Source organism: Pinus tabuliformis, chromosome 9 (assembly GCF_031772625.1).
Source record: "Pinus tabuliformis cultivar Carrire ecotype Pingquan chromosome 9, CPIR1, whole genome shotgun sequence".
In the NCBI taxonomy this organism is placed as follows: Eukaryota; Viridiplantae; Streptophyta; class Pinopsida; order Pinales; family Pinaceae; genus Pinus; species Pinus tabuliformis.
In genome coordinates this window covers 528,864,930-528,878,651 of record NC_142307.1, presented here as the reverse complement: position 1 = coordinate 528,878,651, position 13,722 = coordinate 528,864,930, and the positions used below count along the sequence as shown (strand labels likewise).

The 13,722-nt window shown below is 38.0% G+C and overlaps 1 protein-coding gene across 2 annotated transcripts in view; it reads right to left on the bottom strand.

The window, feature by feature from the left end:
• Window positions 1-12,981, bottom strand: part of ATVPS33 (Sec1/munc18-like (SM) proteins superfamily) — a 457,978-nt gene extending 444,997 nt beyond the window's left edge. Inside the window, exons 1-4 of one of the 2 annotated variants that reach the window (XR_016263097.1) lie at window positions 12,609-12,981; window positions 12,474-12,513; window positions 12,212-12,292; window positions 10,550-10,747 (exon numbers count right to left, since the gene is read on the bottom strand). Coding sequence is in view for 1 of the 2 variants with exons in the window: in XM_089441389.1 (XP_089297515.1) it covers window positions 10,550-10,747; window positions 12,212-12,292; window positions 12,474-12,513; window positions 12,609-12,661 (372 nt within the window). In the remaining variant the exon portion in view is untranslated. The remainder of the gene's footprint in view (window positions 1-10,549; window positions 10,748-12,211; window positions 12,293-12,473; window positions 12,514-12,608) is intronic. The other variant, XM_089441389.1, reaches the window with a different exon arrangement.
• Between the last annotated feature and the right edge of the window lie 741 nt (window positions 12,982-13,722).

Genomic DNA, 13,722 nt, shown 5'->3' with positions numbered 1-13,722 from the left:
GCAGATCAGGCTGAGGCATGCTCAGCCTCTGAACCAGATGATGTCTATGTAGCTCCTGATGATGATCCTATGTCTAGTAGTGGTGATGAACTTGATGATTGATCATGTGTACATCGTAGACTTGTAGTAGGCCAATGGCCTCATAGCTTGCAACATTGTTTTTGGACTTTATAGGCCATTTAGAGCCTCATTTCTTATGTATTTTGCTATTTTGTCGATGATATGTATTGCACTCGGTGCCATTTTGATATATTCACCTTTACATGGTATATAAATGAGCAAACTTTGCATATTTTGTCTCTACTGGCTTGGAATCATGGTTTTACATCTTAAAAATAGTTTTGTTTCATTAAAAATTACTTATTTAATGTATTTTTTTAAAACCGGTTCGTTTAGACCAAACCAGTCCCGGTTAGACCAGTTCCGGTCAGTAAACCGGTTCATTAGGTGGACCGGTCCAGTCACCGGTTCCAGTTTTAAAAACATTGGTCTGAACTGCAACATCTAAATGTGTATTTTGAATTTTCTTCAACGTGCTTGTCTTCTTCTTGATTTGTGACATTCACCGGATCAGTATCTATTCCCTTATCTTCAACCTGGACTGTTACGACAAGAGACTTTGATACTTCTAGTGTAAGTTGTTCTAACTTGTCTTTTAATGACTTCTTGTCCTTCTTAAGCTTTTTGATTTGTGTTAATAATTTTTTGCTATGGTCTTTAAGCCGAGAAACTTCTTCATTTTTATTAGTGTCGATCCTATCAACTTCTCTTTGCATACTTTGTAGTACTTTTTTACCTTCTTGAAAAATCATTTTGAAATATCTTGTATGTTTTCTGGTGTTACTGAATTTGGCTTCAGTGTAACATCCTGGAGTGTTATTTTCTTCTTCCTGTAGGAAAATGTTAATTTGTCATATTTAAGATGAAGGATTCTAGAGTTTCCATCCAGGGTGAACCCAAAATAATGTCACCTTGATTGCTCCTTAGCGTTTGAACTGAGAATTGCGATATAAATGTACAATCCTCAATGTTTAACTGTAAATTGGTTATGTCATTTTTTTGTTGCCAAAGCAGTCTAATTTTTCGATTATATTTGACTCTAGAATAACTGATTGGTTTGCGATTTTAGGGTTATGTAATTTTTATCTTCGGCAGGTGAGATAGCAATCGTGACATCTTTTCCCGCACTAGACCCTTTAATCCTAAATAACACTAAAGCATAATTACGTGAAGTTCTCGAAAATCTTCCTTCCTTCAATTCCAAATTTGACTCCATTTGTGTTTATCGAAGTGAACTTAGAGTCTTAAAAGATAACCCCTTTTTTATTTTTTTTATTTTAATCACTTTTTTTTTCTTTAAAAAAAAAGTACCTTGAATAAAATTTGAATATCCTTGGACCTTTGTATCGAATCCTTTAAAAATTCTCCTTTTATGTTTTGACTTGGACTTTTCTTCATTTCTCATTATATATATATATATATATAACTTTTCCTTGTCCTCTCTTTTTCCTCAAAAAATATATATATATTTTATAATATTCTTTAAGAATTACCTCAAAAACACATTTCGTATCCTTTGACTTACTCAAGGCACTTTAATAAATACCCTTATGTTTATTGAATCAAATACCCTTATGTTTATTTGAATCAAATCACACTTTGATTTAATATAATGGTCTATGTAGCCTAGTGTTGTGAAAATCATTATCGTTTTATCGCGATTTTTTCCCGAAGCCGATATTATCGTGGGTAATAATCGCAGATTTTTTTTATACTCGATAATTTCGGAAAAAAAAAAAAAATATATATATATATATATATAATAATAATAATAATAATAATAATAATAAATAAAAAAAATTCGTAATTTTTTCGAAAAAATCATGATTTTTTCCCAATTTATCGCCGAGGGTTGGGGCAGCACAGTTTTATAAGGGATGCTAAATGTTTGAAATGGATTTTTTTTTAAAGAAACAAATAATTTTTTAGTGGGGCAGCTTAATGATCAAGTCTAGGCCCTAGTATTGATATGCTATTCATGGTAATGTTTGAAAGTGGTTCCAGCCTCATTGGATTTCATATGGAGAAAGTAGAATTTTAGATTTCATTCAAAATCCAGCAGACTTATCAGACTTGATCCGATCCGATCAAGCCGCACCAACGATCCGATCCGATCAAGCCGCACCAACGATCCGATCCGATCAAGCCGCACCAACAATCCGATCAAGCCGCACCAACGATCCGATCAAGCCGCACCAACGATCCGATCTGATCAAGCCGCACCAACGATCAAGCAAGAAGGCCAGACAACCAACAAGTCAGTGGTGCCCACTCCAACAACCACCGATCAAGCAAGAAGGCCAGACAACCAACATGCCCTTCAAAGGAGTACATTGGCCCAAACAAGTGAAGTGTTGAGAGTATGGAGCCTTCTAGCAACACTATCAGACGACCCATGTCCTAGAGCACCTCCAGGACCCAAGACATTAGTTGAATTTGACCCAAATTTGAGAATTCTTCAAGATGACACCACTGGACCCAGCATGTCCCCAAGTTGGCTTTAACACAACTTGATGGGCAGGAGTTGATTCAAAGCTCAGATGAGGATGGTCTCACACTGAGAGACTAGGAAGGGCTTGTTACACCAAAGCAAACCCTAACATTGGAGAGAAGGAGGCCCTATTTGGCAAATGGAGACCCATGGAGACCACTTTATGGCACCCCAACTAGATTTTGGGACCCCACAGGAGTTACTGAGGTGAATTTGAGGGCCAACCATCAAATTTTGCAACATATAGGCATCTACACACATTTGGATACCTCATTGCACTTTGGCATGGCATTTGGAGCCTAAACTAGGCATGACGTCAGCAACAAAGGAAGCTATGGCTCACATGTGTCCTTCGGCAGCTTCCTTCATTGAAAGAACTTCAATCACCTTGAACTACTTCACTTCTTTTGACATCATACCATCATCCCATGAATCCCATACAAGGTTGAATTCTCGACGAGACACTTGCTTCTTCCAGTAAGTGAACCTTCCAATGAAGATTCCAACAGAGGATCTCGATCATCCTCATCCTGCAAATGCTTTTGAATAATGTATGATAAGCTTTATACTAGATGACTTTCTTCTTCTCATAAGTATTACTTATGCTTCTAATCAAGTTACCAAGAGCTACATCCTTCTATAGGTGATTGCTATACACTTCTATTTCAGTTATCTTTCATGCTTCTTTATGATGATGTCATGAGCTCTTACTTTCAATCATATGCTTCTATGATGTCATCTCCTAACATGATGCATCCTATCATGCTTCTAATGATTCCTACCATGATAGTTATACTTTACAAGAGAAAACTTGAAACAAAAACTTGAAAAGAACTAGGTGAGGAAAACTATCTCAATCATAATAGAGATCTTTTAATTCCTCCTCAGATTTCTTCTTTTCAGTTTCTTCTCCTTCTTCAGTGATATGGGCTTCTTCCCTTCCTCTTTTGTTGTTGTCCTTCTTGAGCTTTGGACAATCTCTCTTATAGTGCCCATATTCATGACAGCCATAGCATTGAACCTTCGACATGTTCTTCTTCTTTTTCTGAGGACCAAGCTTCCCAAACTTCCCTTTTCTTCTAGCCATGGCAGCAAATGCTTGAGCTTGCTCGCTTGATCCTACATCGATTTTTGCCTTCAGCCTGGTTTCTTCAATTTTGCACAATGACCATAGTTCATTGAATGGAGTAGCTTCCTTCTTCCCATAGATGATTGATGTGAAGTTGCCCCATTCCTCTGGTAGTGCATTAAGCACTATTGTAGTCATTTCCTTGTCAGACATTATTCCTCCCAACTCTTGGAGTTCGTCTCTTATTTCTGACACCCTCATAAAGTATGAGACTATTCCTTCTTCTTTTGATATATTCATCTTGTAGAGTTCTTGCCTTAACAAGATCACTTCTCCTGCAGTGCTTACAGAGAACAATTCTACAAGTTTGTCATATATTTCTTTTGATGTTTCTAATTTTGACACATACGGAATGAGGGGATCCTTGATAGATTCCTTTGAGCACTTACTTCCCTTTCATGTACTTTGCAAGTGCTTGAACTTCTTGCTTTGGAGGTTTAGTGATTGAGCCCTTAACATGTTCCACAACTTCATTTTCTATGAGGATCAAATTAGTCCTCTTCCTCCTTGCAAGAAAGTTTGATGACCCAACCAACTTGTTTCTCTCCTTGCAAAAAGATATTTTGATAGATTCAGATGTGGACATAAAGACACTTACTTGAGAAGATACTCCTTGAACAATAACTTCAATATGTTGCCTTCTTGAGTTTGATAATGATATGGTAATAGAAGATTTCTTCTTGAAGAAGATGTTTTCTCCCAAAAGTGATCCTTAACCCAAAGGGAGGGAGATCACCTTGAATCCTTGATGATGATGACAACATCCTTGATCTTGCTTTCCTTGGATAGGTAGTCTTCAAGATGCTTCGATTTAGAGTTCTTTCTTTGAATAGAGATAGGGTCTTTGAGGTCTCCTTCTTCGAAGTGATGATGAGCGAGGTTCCCAAGAATGCTTTCAAGTGTAGAATCCTTCTTTGAACGATCTAGGGTTTTTGGGATCTTGTTTGGTGACTTTTTTCAAGATGATTATGTGATCCTAGTCCTTGAATTGCTTTAGAGATAAGTAGACCTTCTTGATGATTTGATGCCCTTGATAATCTTCTAGAACTTCGGTCCTTGAGTGTCCTTTATTAAGCTACCTTTCCTTGGCTTGTCACCTTAGCTCCGATACCATGTTGAGAAATTAGGGCAGTGAGATAGATGATTTCTCTTTGCTTGATAATTGCTTGTGATGTATTTTTAGTTTACTTGATTGACTTCTTCTTTTTCTTTAGTTATTATTAGTATTCTTTATCATCAAACAGCTACCAAAACATAAATAACACAAAGGACACAAGATATAGGTGATCGGTCAGGGCCAAAACCTCTCCAATCTTGAGAGGAAAACCCACAGAATTATTCTTCTTATAGAATCTTCAATTGACGAATTCCAAGACCTAGACCCTTGACCAATAACCCCTCCAAGACCAAGTCAATGCCTTTCCTTAATGAGTTCTCCTTCCACAAAGTCAACCTCAATCAAACTAGCCTTTTTGTAGCAGAAGCTTCTCCTTCGACCTCCTTTTTCGGACCTGCAACTTCTTGACTGTAATTTGGCCTAACTGCAAAAACCCTAGGTCGTACGTGTGGGCAAGATCATGGAGAAATCATCCTCCTTTCTTCTTCGCTTGGTGAGATACTTCTTCTTCAATTATTTGGCCTTCAAGATGATTCCTTTGCCACCCAAGTTCGGACTTCTATGGTGACTGTAATTTTCAATCTTCCTGCAACAGTGAGAGCCCTAATTCTCTTTGCACGTGTGAGATATTTCTAGCCCAAAACAGATCAGAAATTACTTCGCTCTTCTTTCTCCTTCCTTCGCTAGGTGTTAGGCTCCTTTCTTCTTCTTGATCGAACACTTGATGATGCTTGAGTGAGTGTGTCTTGAGTGAGGTCGAGCTTGCCTTTATATAGTCCTTCTTGAGTCCTCAAAATAGGTCGACATCATCTTCTAGAGAGGTTAATTGCTCCTTTGTAGGCCGACTTGATCATTTAGCATTTGACAAGGTCTTGGAGGGTTAATTTACTTGACTTTGACTTAAATAATTTTCTTACAATATGTAACATGCCCAAGAAGGGTCTTCCATATATGACAATGACTCATAAGCCCTAGAAGCTCTCAATGGGAGCTTTGACCTATAAAAATAAATTTCTCTTGAGCATGAAACCCATGCCTCAAGAAAACAATAACAAATTTATTTTTCTCATTACATAAAATCATGATTACATATGTCATTATGAAGACCGAACCTAGTTACATATTTCAACAGTAAAGGGAGTACTTAATAGGGAGACGACCTAAAAATGATCCCTAAGAAGACCTTTGGCTAGGATGGGACAAGTAAAAACTAAAATTTGTGTCCAGATACTTCCCTTGTGCAGAAGGTAAGATATATTTGATGGAGGTAGCAAAGAAGTGGAAAGGGCGCTCCCAAGTCTCAAAATAGGCATTAGGATCTCCCTTTGATCTCATAGTATATGGGACACCAAAAAATGAGATGCTTCTCTCTCTCTAGCTCTGATAAGTGGCATTACTAGCAAACACCACCCAATCATGAGATGTGATGATTTGTCTAAATCCAAACTCTGTGCAAGCCCACCCAAAACTAACAAAGGGGGATCCAATGTCTATCTATATATTCAACTTGAACAATAAGACCATCTCTCAGTTCAAGAAAGTCCTCAATGTCAAAGGCTAGGCCCACAAACCCTAGAGGCACAATCCAAATGACCTAGATACATTATCTATAAATGTCTTCTCTACTAGTTCATTTCAAGTCCTACTTAGATGACAGGAGGAGACCTAACACGTCAAGGGAGTAAGTGGAAGGGGGAAGATAGCTTTGAGAGATGGCCACTAACTAAAGTAATCAAGAGACCTCATGAAACTAACATCAAGAACACTGTAGGGGACTAACCAAAGAAATGACCTTCAAAGACCAATGTGCACAATAGAGATACATATCTCGCCTAAAAACCAAGTCTCCAAAAATCCTAACTCTATGAAACAACTAGATTAGTCAAAAGATGGCTTCAACGTGAAGAGGTTGAGCCCAAAACTCCACTTGTTGATTTTTGGTCGCATCGAATGTGCTCTAGCCATTAAATTTGGTGGAGAGGCTAACGCACATGAGATCTCCAAGACCCGTTTGGAAAAATTCCACCCTGATGAAGAGATATTAAAATAATTAATACTTTTAATGAGTTCCTAAGTCTAAACTTTAGAAAATTAAAATATTAATGTGTATTAATATAATATGGGTGATAAAGTTCTAAATAACAAGCATCAGACTAGTCCTAATCTTAGTCGTTGATTAGGGACTTAGTCTCGGTCGTTTAATCATCAACAGGAAAAGTATAATAGCAAGCTTGAGGGTCATTGGAAACACACCAAGAGAGATCAAGAATTCGATTTTATGGGGCTGGATTTGCTAAGGAAATCAAGTTAGAGATCAGTTGCAGTGAGGGGCAGTTCAGTAAGGGATTTTGATCCAAGGCTGAAGAATACATATCAGAGAGGCAACAAAGTACCAGAAGAGGCAACATAGAGCCTAGGAGGGCTGACGCAGAGGCTAAGGAGGCCAGCGCAAAGGACGCAAAAGTCGTAGAGGCAGACGCAGAGGACGCAGAGGCTAAGGAGGTTAGTGCAAAGGACGCAAAAGTCGTAGAGGCAAACATAGAGGACGCAGAGGCTGACGCAGACAGCGCAAAGGGCTGTAGAGGCTAACGTTGGGCTAAAGAGGCTGCATTGAGGAGGTTCTGTGGGGCAAACTGAGAGCAGATCAGTCGGGAGAGGGTGACGCAGTTCCAGAGAGGGTGACGTAGTTCCAGAAGAGTGCTTGGTGCAGCGTTCGCTATCTAGAACAAGGAACAGTCAAAGTCACGGTGGGGTTGATCATCCGGTTGCTGATTTGGCGGAATATCTGTTTCCGGAGAGAGGTACTACTACTGTGGATATTCGATGAAGGGTGAGCCATTTCTGGCACCCTAGTTGCATTCAGAAATTTGCTTAATAATAAAACCCTCATATATGTTGCATCGGTTTTCCCAAATTGGGTTTTTCCGAGGACAATTGTCCAAAAATAGCGGTGTCCCTTGTGTTGTCTCAGTTTATTTCAGTTGTTGATCTGTATACTTGTGAAGGCTGCAATTGTGTTTACTTCGATGTTTATGTTATTAAATAACTTGTTAATGTAAAGAACAAGTAGGAGATAGTAAACCAGAAATTGCAATAGGGGTTTCTAATGTGTTAGATTCAAAAATTTTCACTCCACTTGCATCGAATGATGCCCTAAAGGAGGGTCTAGATTCTCTCTAACTTAGCCCAATCAACATGAATCAAACCCAGTCCCTGTGCCCCATAACCACAAAGGATTAGCCACCCCTAACGAGTTGGATAAAGGCTTATTTGTAGGCTATGTTATTATCAAGATAGGGGGGCTTAATAAGTCCTCTACTAGGTGGACAACACGTAGAGATAAATACACTATTTTGCAACAAATAACTATGAGGCTCGTCTCATAAGTTATGTCACCCTCTTATTATAAGAGGTTTTAAAGGACATATAATAGGCATGTGCAAATTTTGAAGCAAAACAAGCTTAAGCAATCCAAAGGAGAGACATTGATATATGTGCACACCAACTTTTGTCTTATGTACAAGGCAAGGAAAGAGTTGTTGCAAAAAAGGTCAAATATGTGGGAAAGTGGTTGATGGAAAAGACAAAGATGTGGGATGTATTCCATGATGAAATGGTCACAGAAAGCGGGAGTTGACATTAACCCACAAGAATCTTAATGAACCAACTCTAAAGAAGAAAAGCCTTAAGCAACCAAAAGCAGAGACAATGGTGTATGTGCAAACCAACTTTTCTCTTATACACAAGGCAAGAAAAGAGTTGTTGAGGAAAAGGTCAAAGATATGGGAAAGTGGTTGAGGGGAAGGACAAAAATGTGGGATGTATTCCATGATGAAATTGGCATAGAAAGCAAGAGTTGGCATTGACCCACATAAATCATAGTGAATCAGACTCTGAAGAAGAAAAATCTTAAGCAATCCAATGTAGAGACACTGGGAAATGTGCACACTAACATTTCTCTTATATACGAGGCAAGGGCATAGCAGTTGAGGGGATGCACAAACCTGTAGGATGTATTCCATGATGGAATGGATATCAAAAGCATAAGTTGGACTTGGCCAACTGGGATCATAATAAGATAAGGTAAGTTAATTTTTTTAATGTCCAATGAATGACCATAAATAGGTCAAAGGGACTGAAGGATACAACTGATATGAGTATACTGTGGGAGTGCAAACACAACTCCTAGAAAATGCCAAAGCTAAATCTAGGATTAAATGAAGTAAAAAAGGATACAATAATAGGACAACTTCATAAACATGTATATAACCTAATCATGTAGAAGGCTAAGTGAATAAGTCCAAGGCTAGAGGTGAATGATGTCAAGAATGCTCGAGTCTAATAATTGATGGCGAAGGGGGTGACAGTGGCACTAGCTCACTATCAGAGTCCTTTGGATCCAACAAGGAGTTTGGCTACATTATCATGGGGGGGATGTAGGAGCAAGGGATACTCCTAACATCCTATGAAGAAAATCCATGAAATTCTACAACAGCTCTAATGAACAATCTGAAAACTAGTTTATTTTCATTAAGACACAAAATTTCTCTACTTGTTTGCAACGGAATAGAAATAGAAATAAACTGTCACACAATGGTTGAAACACCTTGCAAGAACCCTAATCTTGCTTCCCTATTTCCTTGCACAAACCCCACGGAAATTCTCCTCTATCAACTGCGCACACGTTTCTCCTTAATATGCCTTTCCCACACACAAGCTTCTACACACAAACTTATGCTCTCTATTGCCTTGTCACACCAACTCGTACTCACAAAAACAAGGATACAATGAGTGCCTTCGTCCTCCTTATAAGCAAATCAAATAGGCTAAATTTGGCAAGTTTTATTTTTGGAAGTCAAAATAGTGATTTATGAGTTACTTAAGTCAAACTAACTCTTGTAACTCATATAGTTTCAATTTAGAACTGCAGCTCTTCGCATCTCAATTCCCATAACTAAATCCCACTAGGAGATAACAAACCGAGCCTCCAACTCCAGCGCATCAATCAAACTGCTTCATGAACTATCCTAATTTACTCACCCTAACTTTTAGGAACTCATGCATGCTAAGGAAAAAGTGGTTGTGGTCTCTTTGACTAAGGCATAAGTCAAAGAAGGACCATTCTCGCTACTATTTTCAACATCCGCGGCCAAAGGAAAGAAGCTCTAGATAATGAACTAGTCTTGCAGAAGATCACATTTGATGATGGTATTGATGATCCTAATGAGGGTGTTGCCACCTAATCATCAAGATTGGGTGAAAATAATGTAAATAAATAAATAAGTAATGTGAACAGTTATCGGGAGATGAAGTGAACAGTCTCTCCCTCATGTATATAATAAAGCCAACCTGAAGGAATAAACATACGAATCAATTTTTGGTTGAGGAGTTACTGCCTGGTCTGACAGAGGGAATCAGGATAGAATACTATAGATTCTAGAACTTCTGACTAGCGAGTTTTATGGTTTGATCGTCTATATTGATATGTACGACCTATGATTTAAAATTGAATTTATAATTCTATTATTAAGTCCCTAATCATTTGATGTAATTCTTTTGTCTCATTGTTAACTATATTTCATTTCTATAAAAATTGTAAATTGTGTATACATATATCCTGTTTTAGGGGGTCTACATACCTCATATCAAACATGGGTATCTTGTATCTGTGTCATGTAACTTGGGAATAAACAATTCAATTTTTGTAATAACACCTCTCCATTAGAACAAAAGGAAAGATGAAATGGCCCACCTTCTCACAAACAATAGTGCGGCGTGGAACAAAGATCACACTATATTCTCTTTGAAGATTTTGCTTAGTATCGTGCTGAATATGTGACGAAATCATCTTCATAAAATTAACTTGAGGCCGAACAAGGTACATTATACTTTTACAATCAGTCTGAATAGGATCAGCCGAAAGATGGCGCAAGTTTTCCACCCCATGCTCCTGCATTCCACAAACACATAGCTATAAGATAGTGCCCAACAGCAAGTTTAAGCTAAGCTTAATTGCAAAAGATAAGTTCTAGGTCATGCAGTTCTTTTAAAAAAATCCATAAACCAGTCAAACTTCTTACAATTCATATAACTTTTGCAATAAGACTTTCAATGAGGTTAAAGCAAAGCACAGCAAGTTATCAGTTAAGAGACACTTTCAATCTCATAGGACATTATATGGCAAATTCAAAAGGGTGACCAGCATGAGTGAAACCTGATTGGGAGAACAAAACTAAACAAGGCTGTTGATGCCAACAATCACCTCAATCATCGTGATTGTAGTTCATGGTAACTGTGACCAGCAACAACCACCTTGTTGACTCCTATAAAAGAGAGTGGATACAGCAATCACCTCAATCATTTCTTCTACCCACATTTGCTCCACTTATTGGTCAAGGGCCAAGGCATATGACTGGTGCAACAGAAGCATGCTCGTGCTATGGAAAACTGCAAGAGCTATAAGAACTTCTCTCTAGAGGATATTTGTTTTGCGTATATCTTTTGTCTCAGCTTGAGGAGTGTTACTGTCATGAATAATGATGCACACAATCTCCTTGGCCTATTGTAAAATTTTGCACAAGCACCATTAGTAAGCAGGACCAATGCTTAATTGAATTGCTCTTCTTCAGAGTCAATACAAACCATCACAAATGACTTGGCAATGTCACTATCACCGAGACTTTCATAATGTGGTTACAATATCAATCTGAACACACTCCTGAATGATAAGGTGGAGAAAATAGAAACTAATGACTTCTTCACACCACCTTACTTCCGTGGGATACCAGGAATGTTAATATTACTTATAATAACAAAGAGATAAAAGAAACAGCACTGTGTACACCCAACAGGATATCTTAGAGTGCAACTGCAAAACCCATTATATCTACCCAAAAACACTTAATCCCTCTCATGTTTCAATTTGTCATTTACCTCTTATGAGGAGAAAAAAAGGAGTTTACTGCGCTGATTTTTTTGTGGGGAACTGTTAATGGTGGCCAGCAAAAGCTATTCCCAAGCAGAACTCATTAGTTTACAGCTTCAGCATTCAGAATTACAGCTATCTCGATGTCCATTTTCATATTTCGGACTTCCACTTTAGTCCTTATCATTCCAATTTCGGGGGCAGCTTACTGCAAATGTAATTTGATTCATCTAATTTATGGAATTGAAAAATTACATGTTATTGATAACTTTTGGGTCTTCGATGAATTTGGATTTACTAAATTATCTCTTATGTGCACAGGCCGCAGAGTGCAGGGGGGGCCCGAACCCCGCCGCCCCCCATTCCTGGTGCTGTTGCCTATTCCCTTTCTCGTTTCTAGTAACGTGAGTCTTTGGTTTACAGATAGACTGGTTTGTCTGAATAGCAGCAGAATGAAAAGAAGACAACACTGACAATATCCCTCCTTACCTTCAAAAGAGATGTTTGAGCAATCAGCGCTAGCGGCCCGCTAAGTTTCGGGTCCAGAAAAAGCATCTTCCTACCACGAATCTGCACTCGCGACAATTAAAAGAGCAATGTGAAAGAGATTTACATTATAATGCGTATATCCTATTTGCAATGCTGGAAGTGGATATCTATGACTGATGATGTACACCATTACTGAAAAGATTCGGACGCCAGCAATTCGAATCGAACGCTAAGTCAAATCGTAAAAAGCAATTTTACTCACTGTTGTCAGAATGTGCACGAGTTCCTTCTGAGATTTCTCCCTGGATACGCGAATCCAACAATTTAACACTCTGAATATTTTAAATGGAGGGGCAAAGTATTGACAAAGTTCATGCAATTTGGCATTAGTACTTACCTCAGGGATGATAGATTTATCGGGGCATTGTCCAGGTTAGGAATCTGCGCCATTCTCAGTTATGAATCGCCACCGAGGAACCCTAACGACCTGATCGACTATGGCTGATGAGAATGGTTTGTAGTTACTCGGACGAAACTGCACTTTCCGAGGTGTCCAGACGAATAACAAATAAGAGTTCAGAGTTAAATTTGAGCTCCGCCTTCATCGTTGAAGGATTTTCGCGAACTGGATTAGAACTCCGGGAGTGTTTCCAAGTATGCGATTCGCTGTGTAAAATAAAAGTAGAGCGGGCGCTGCAGAGCTGCTTTCAGTGCAGGAAGAAATTAAGTGAAAAAATATTGATGAAATGGAAGAGGAAATAAAATTAATTCAATTTATGTCGGTCTCGAAATGGAAGACGAAATAAAATTAATTCAATTTATGTCGGGCTCGGGTGGTCAGTGCAGCTGAAAAATGGATGATTAAATTGTATATATTAAAAAATTACTTTGACACAGTGGAATCATATTCTTTAATATAAATTTAAAATCTATTTTAAATTTTAATAGGAAAGTAATCGGAGTGGTTCTAGAGTTTTTGTAATTGGAAAGTGCAATCACTTATTCTAAGTTTTTAAAAAGTGCAAAAACTATATGGAAAATGTACAATGTAAAGGAAATAAATGGGTGTGAAAATGTATAATGTAATGGAAATAAAGAAAAAAAGAGTGTTACATGATAAGATACGTGTATTATCATCATGAGGAAAAAGAAAATAGAGAAAGTATTGTAATTTATAATGAGGAAGTGGTAGTTAAGAAAGTAGATGTTATTTTAGAACTTGTGGAAATAAATGATTTAGGGCAAGTGAAAATTATCTTATCTATCAAAGTTGAGAAGTGAATTTGGATCAATGGTAAATAGTGTCGGGACATTTTAAAATGAAGATTAACTTGTCTAAAATGGGAGCAAATAAGGAAAAAATGCTCTCAAATAGAAAGTACTCGGGCCCTTCGCAATAAGCACTCAAACAAGTCCCCTCTGCAAACATGTGGCAACAACAAGTCCAGAGGAAAAGTCATTGATGATTTTGCCTTTTATAGTCCCACATCCACACCTTTCACTTGGTCATC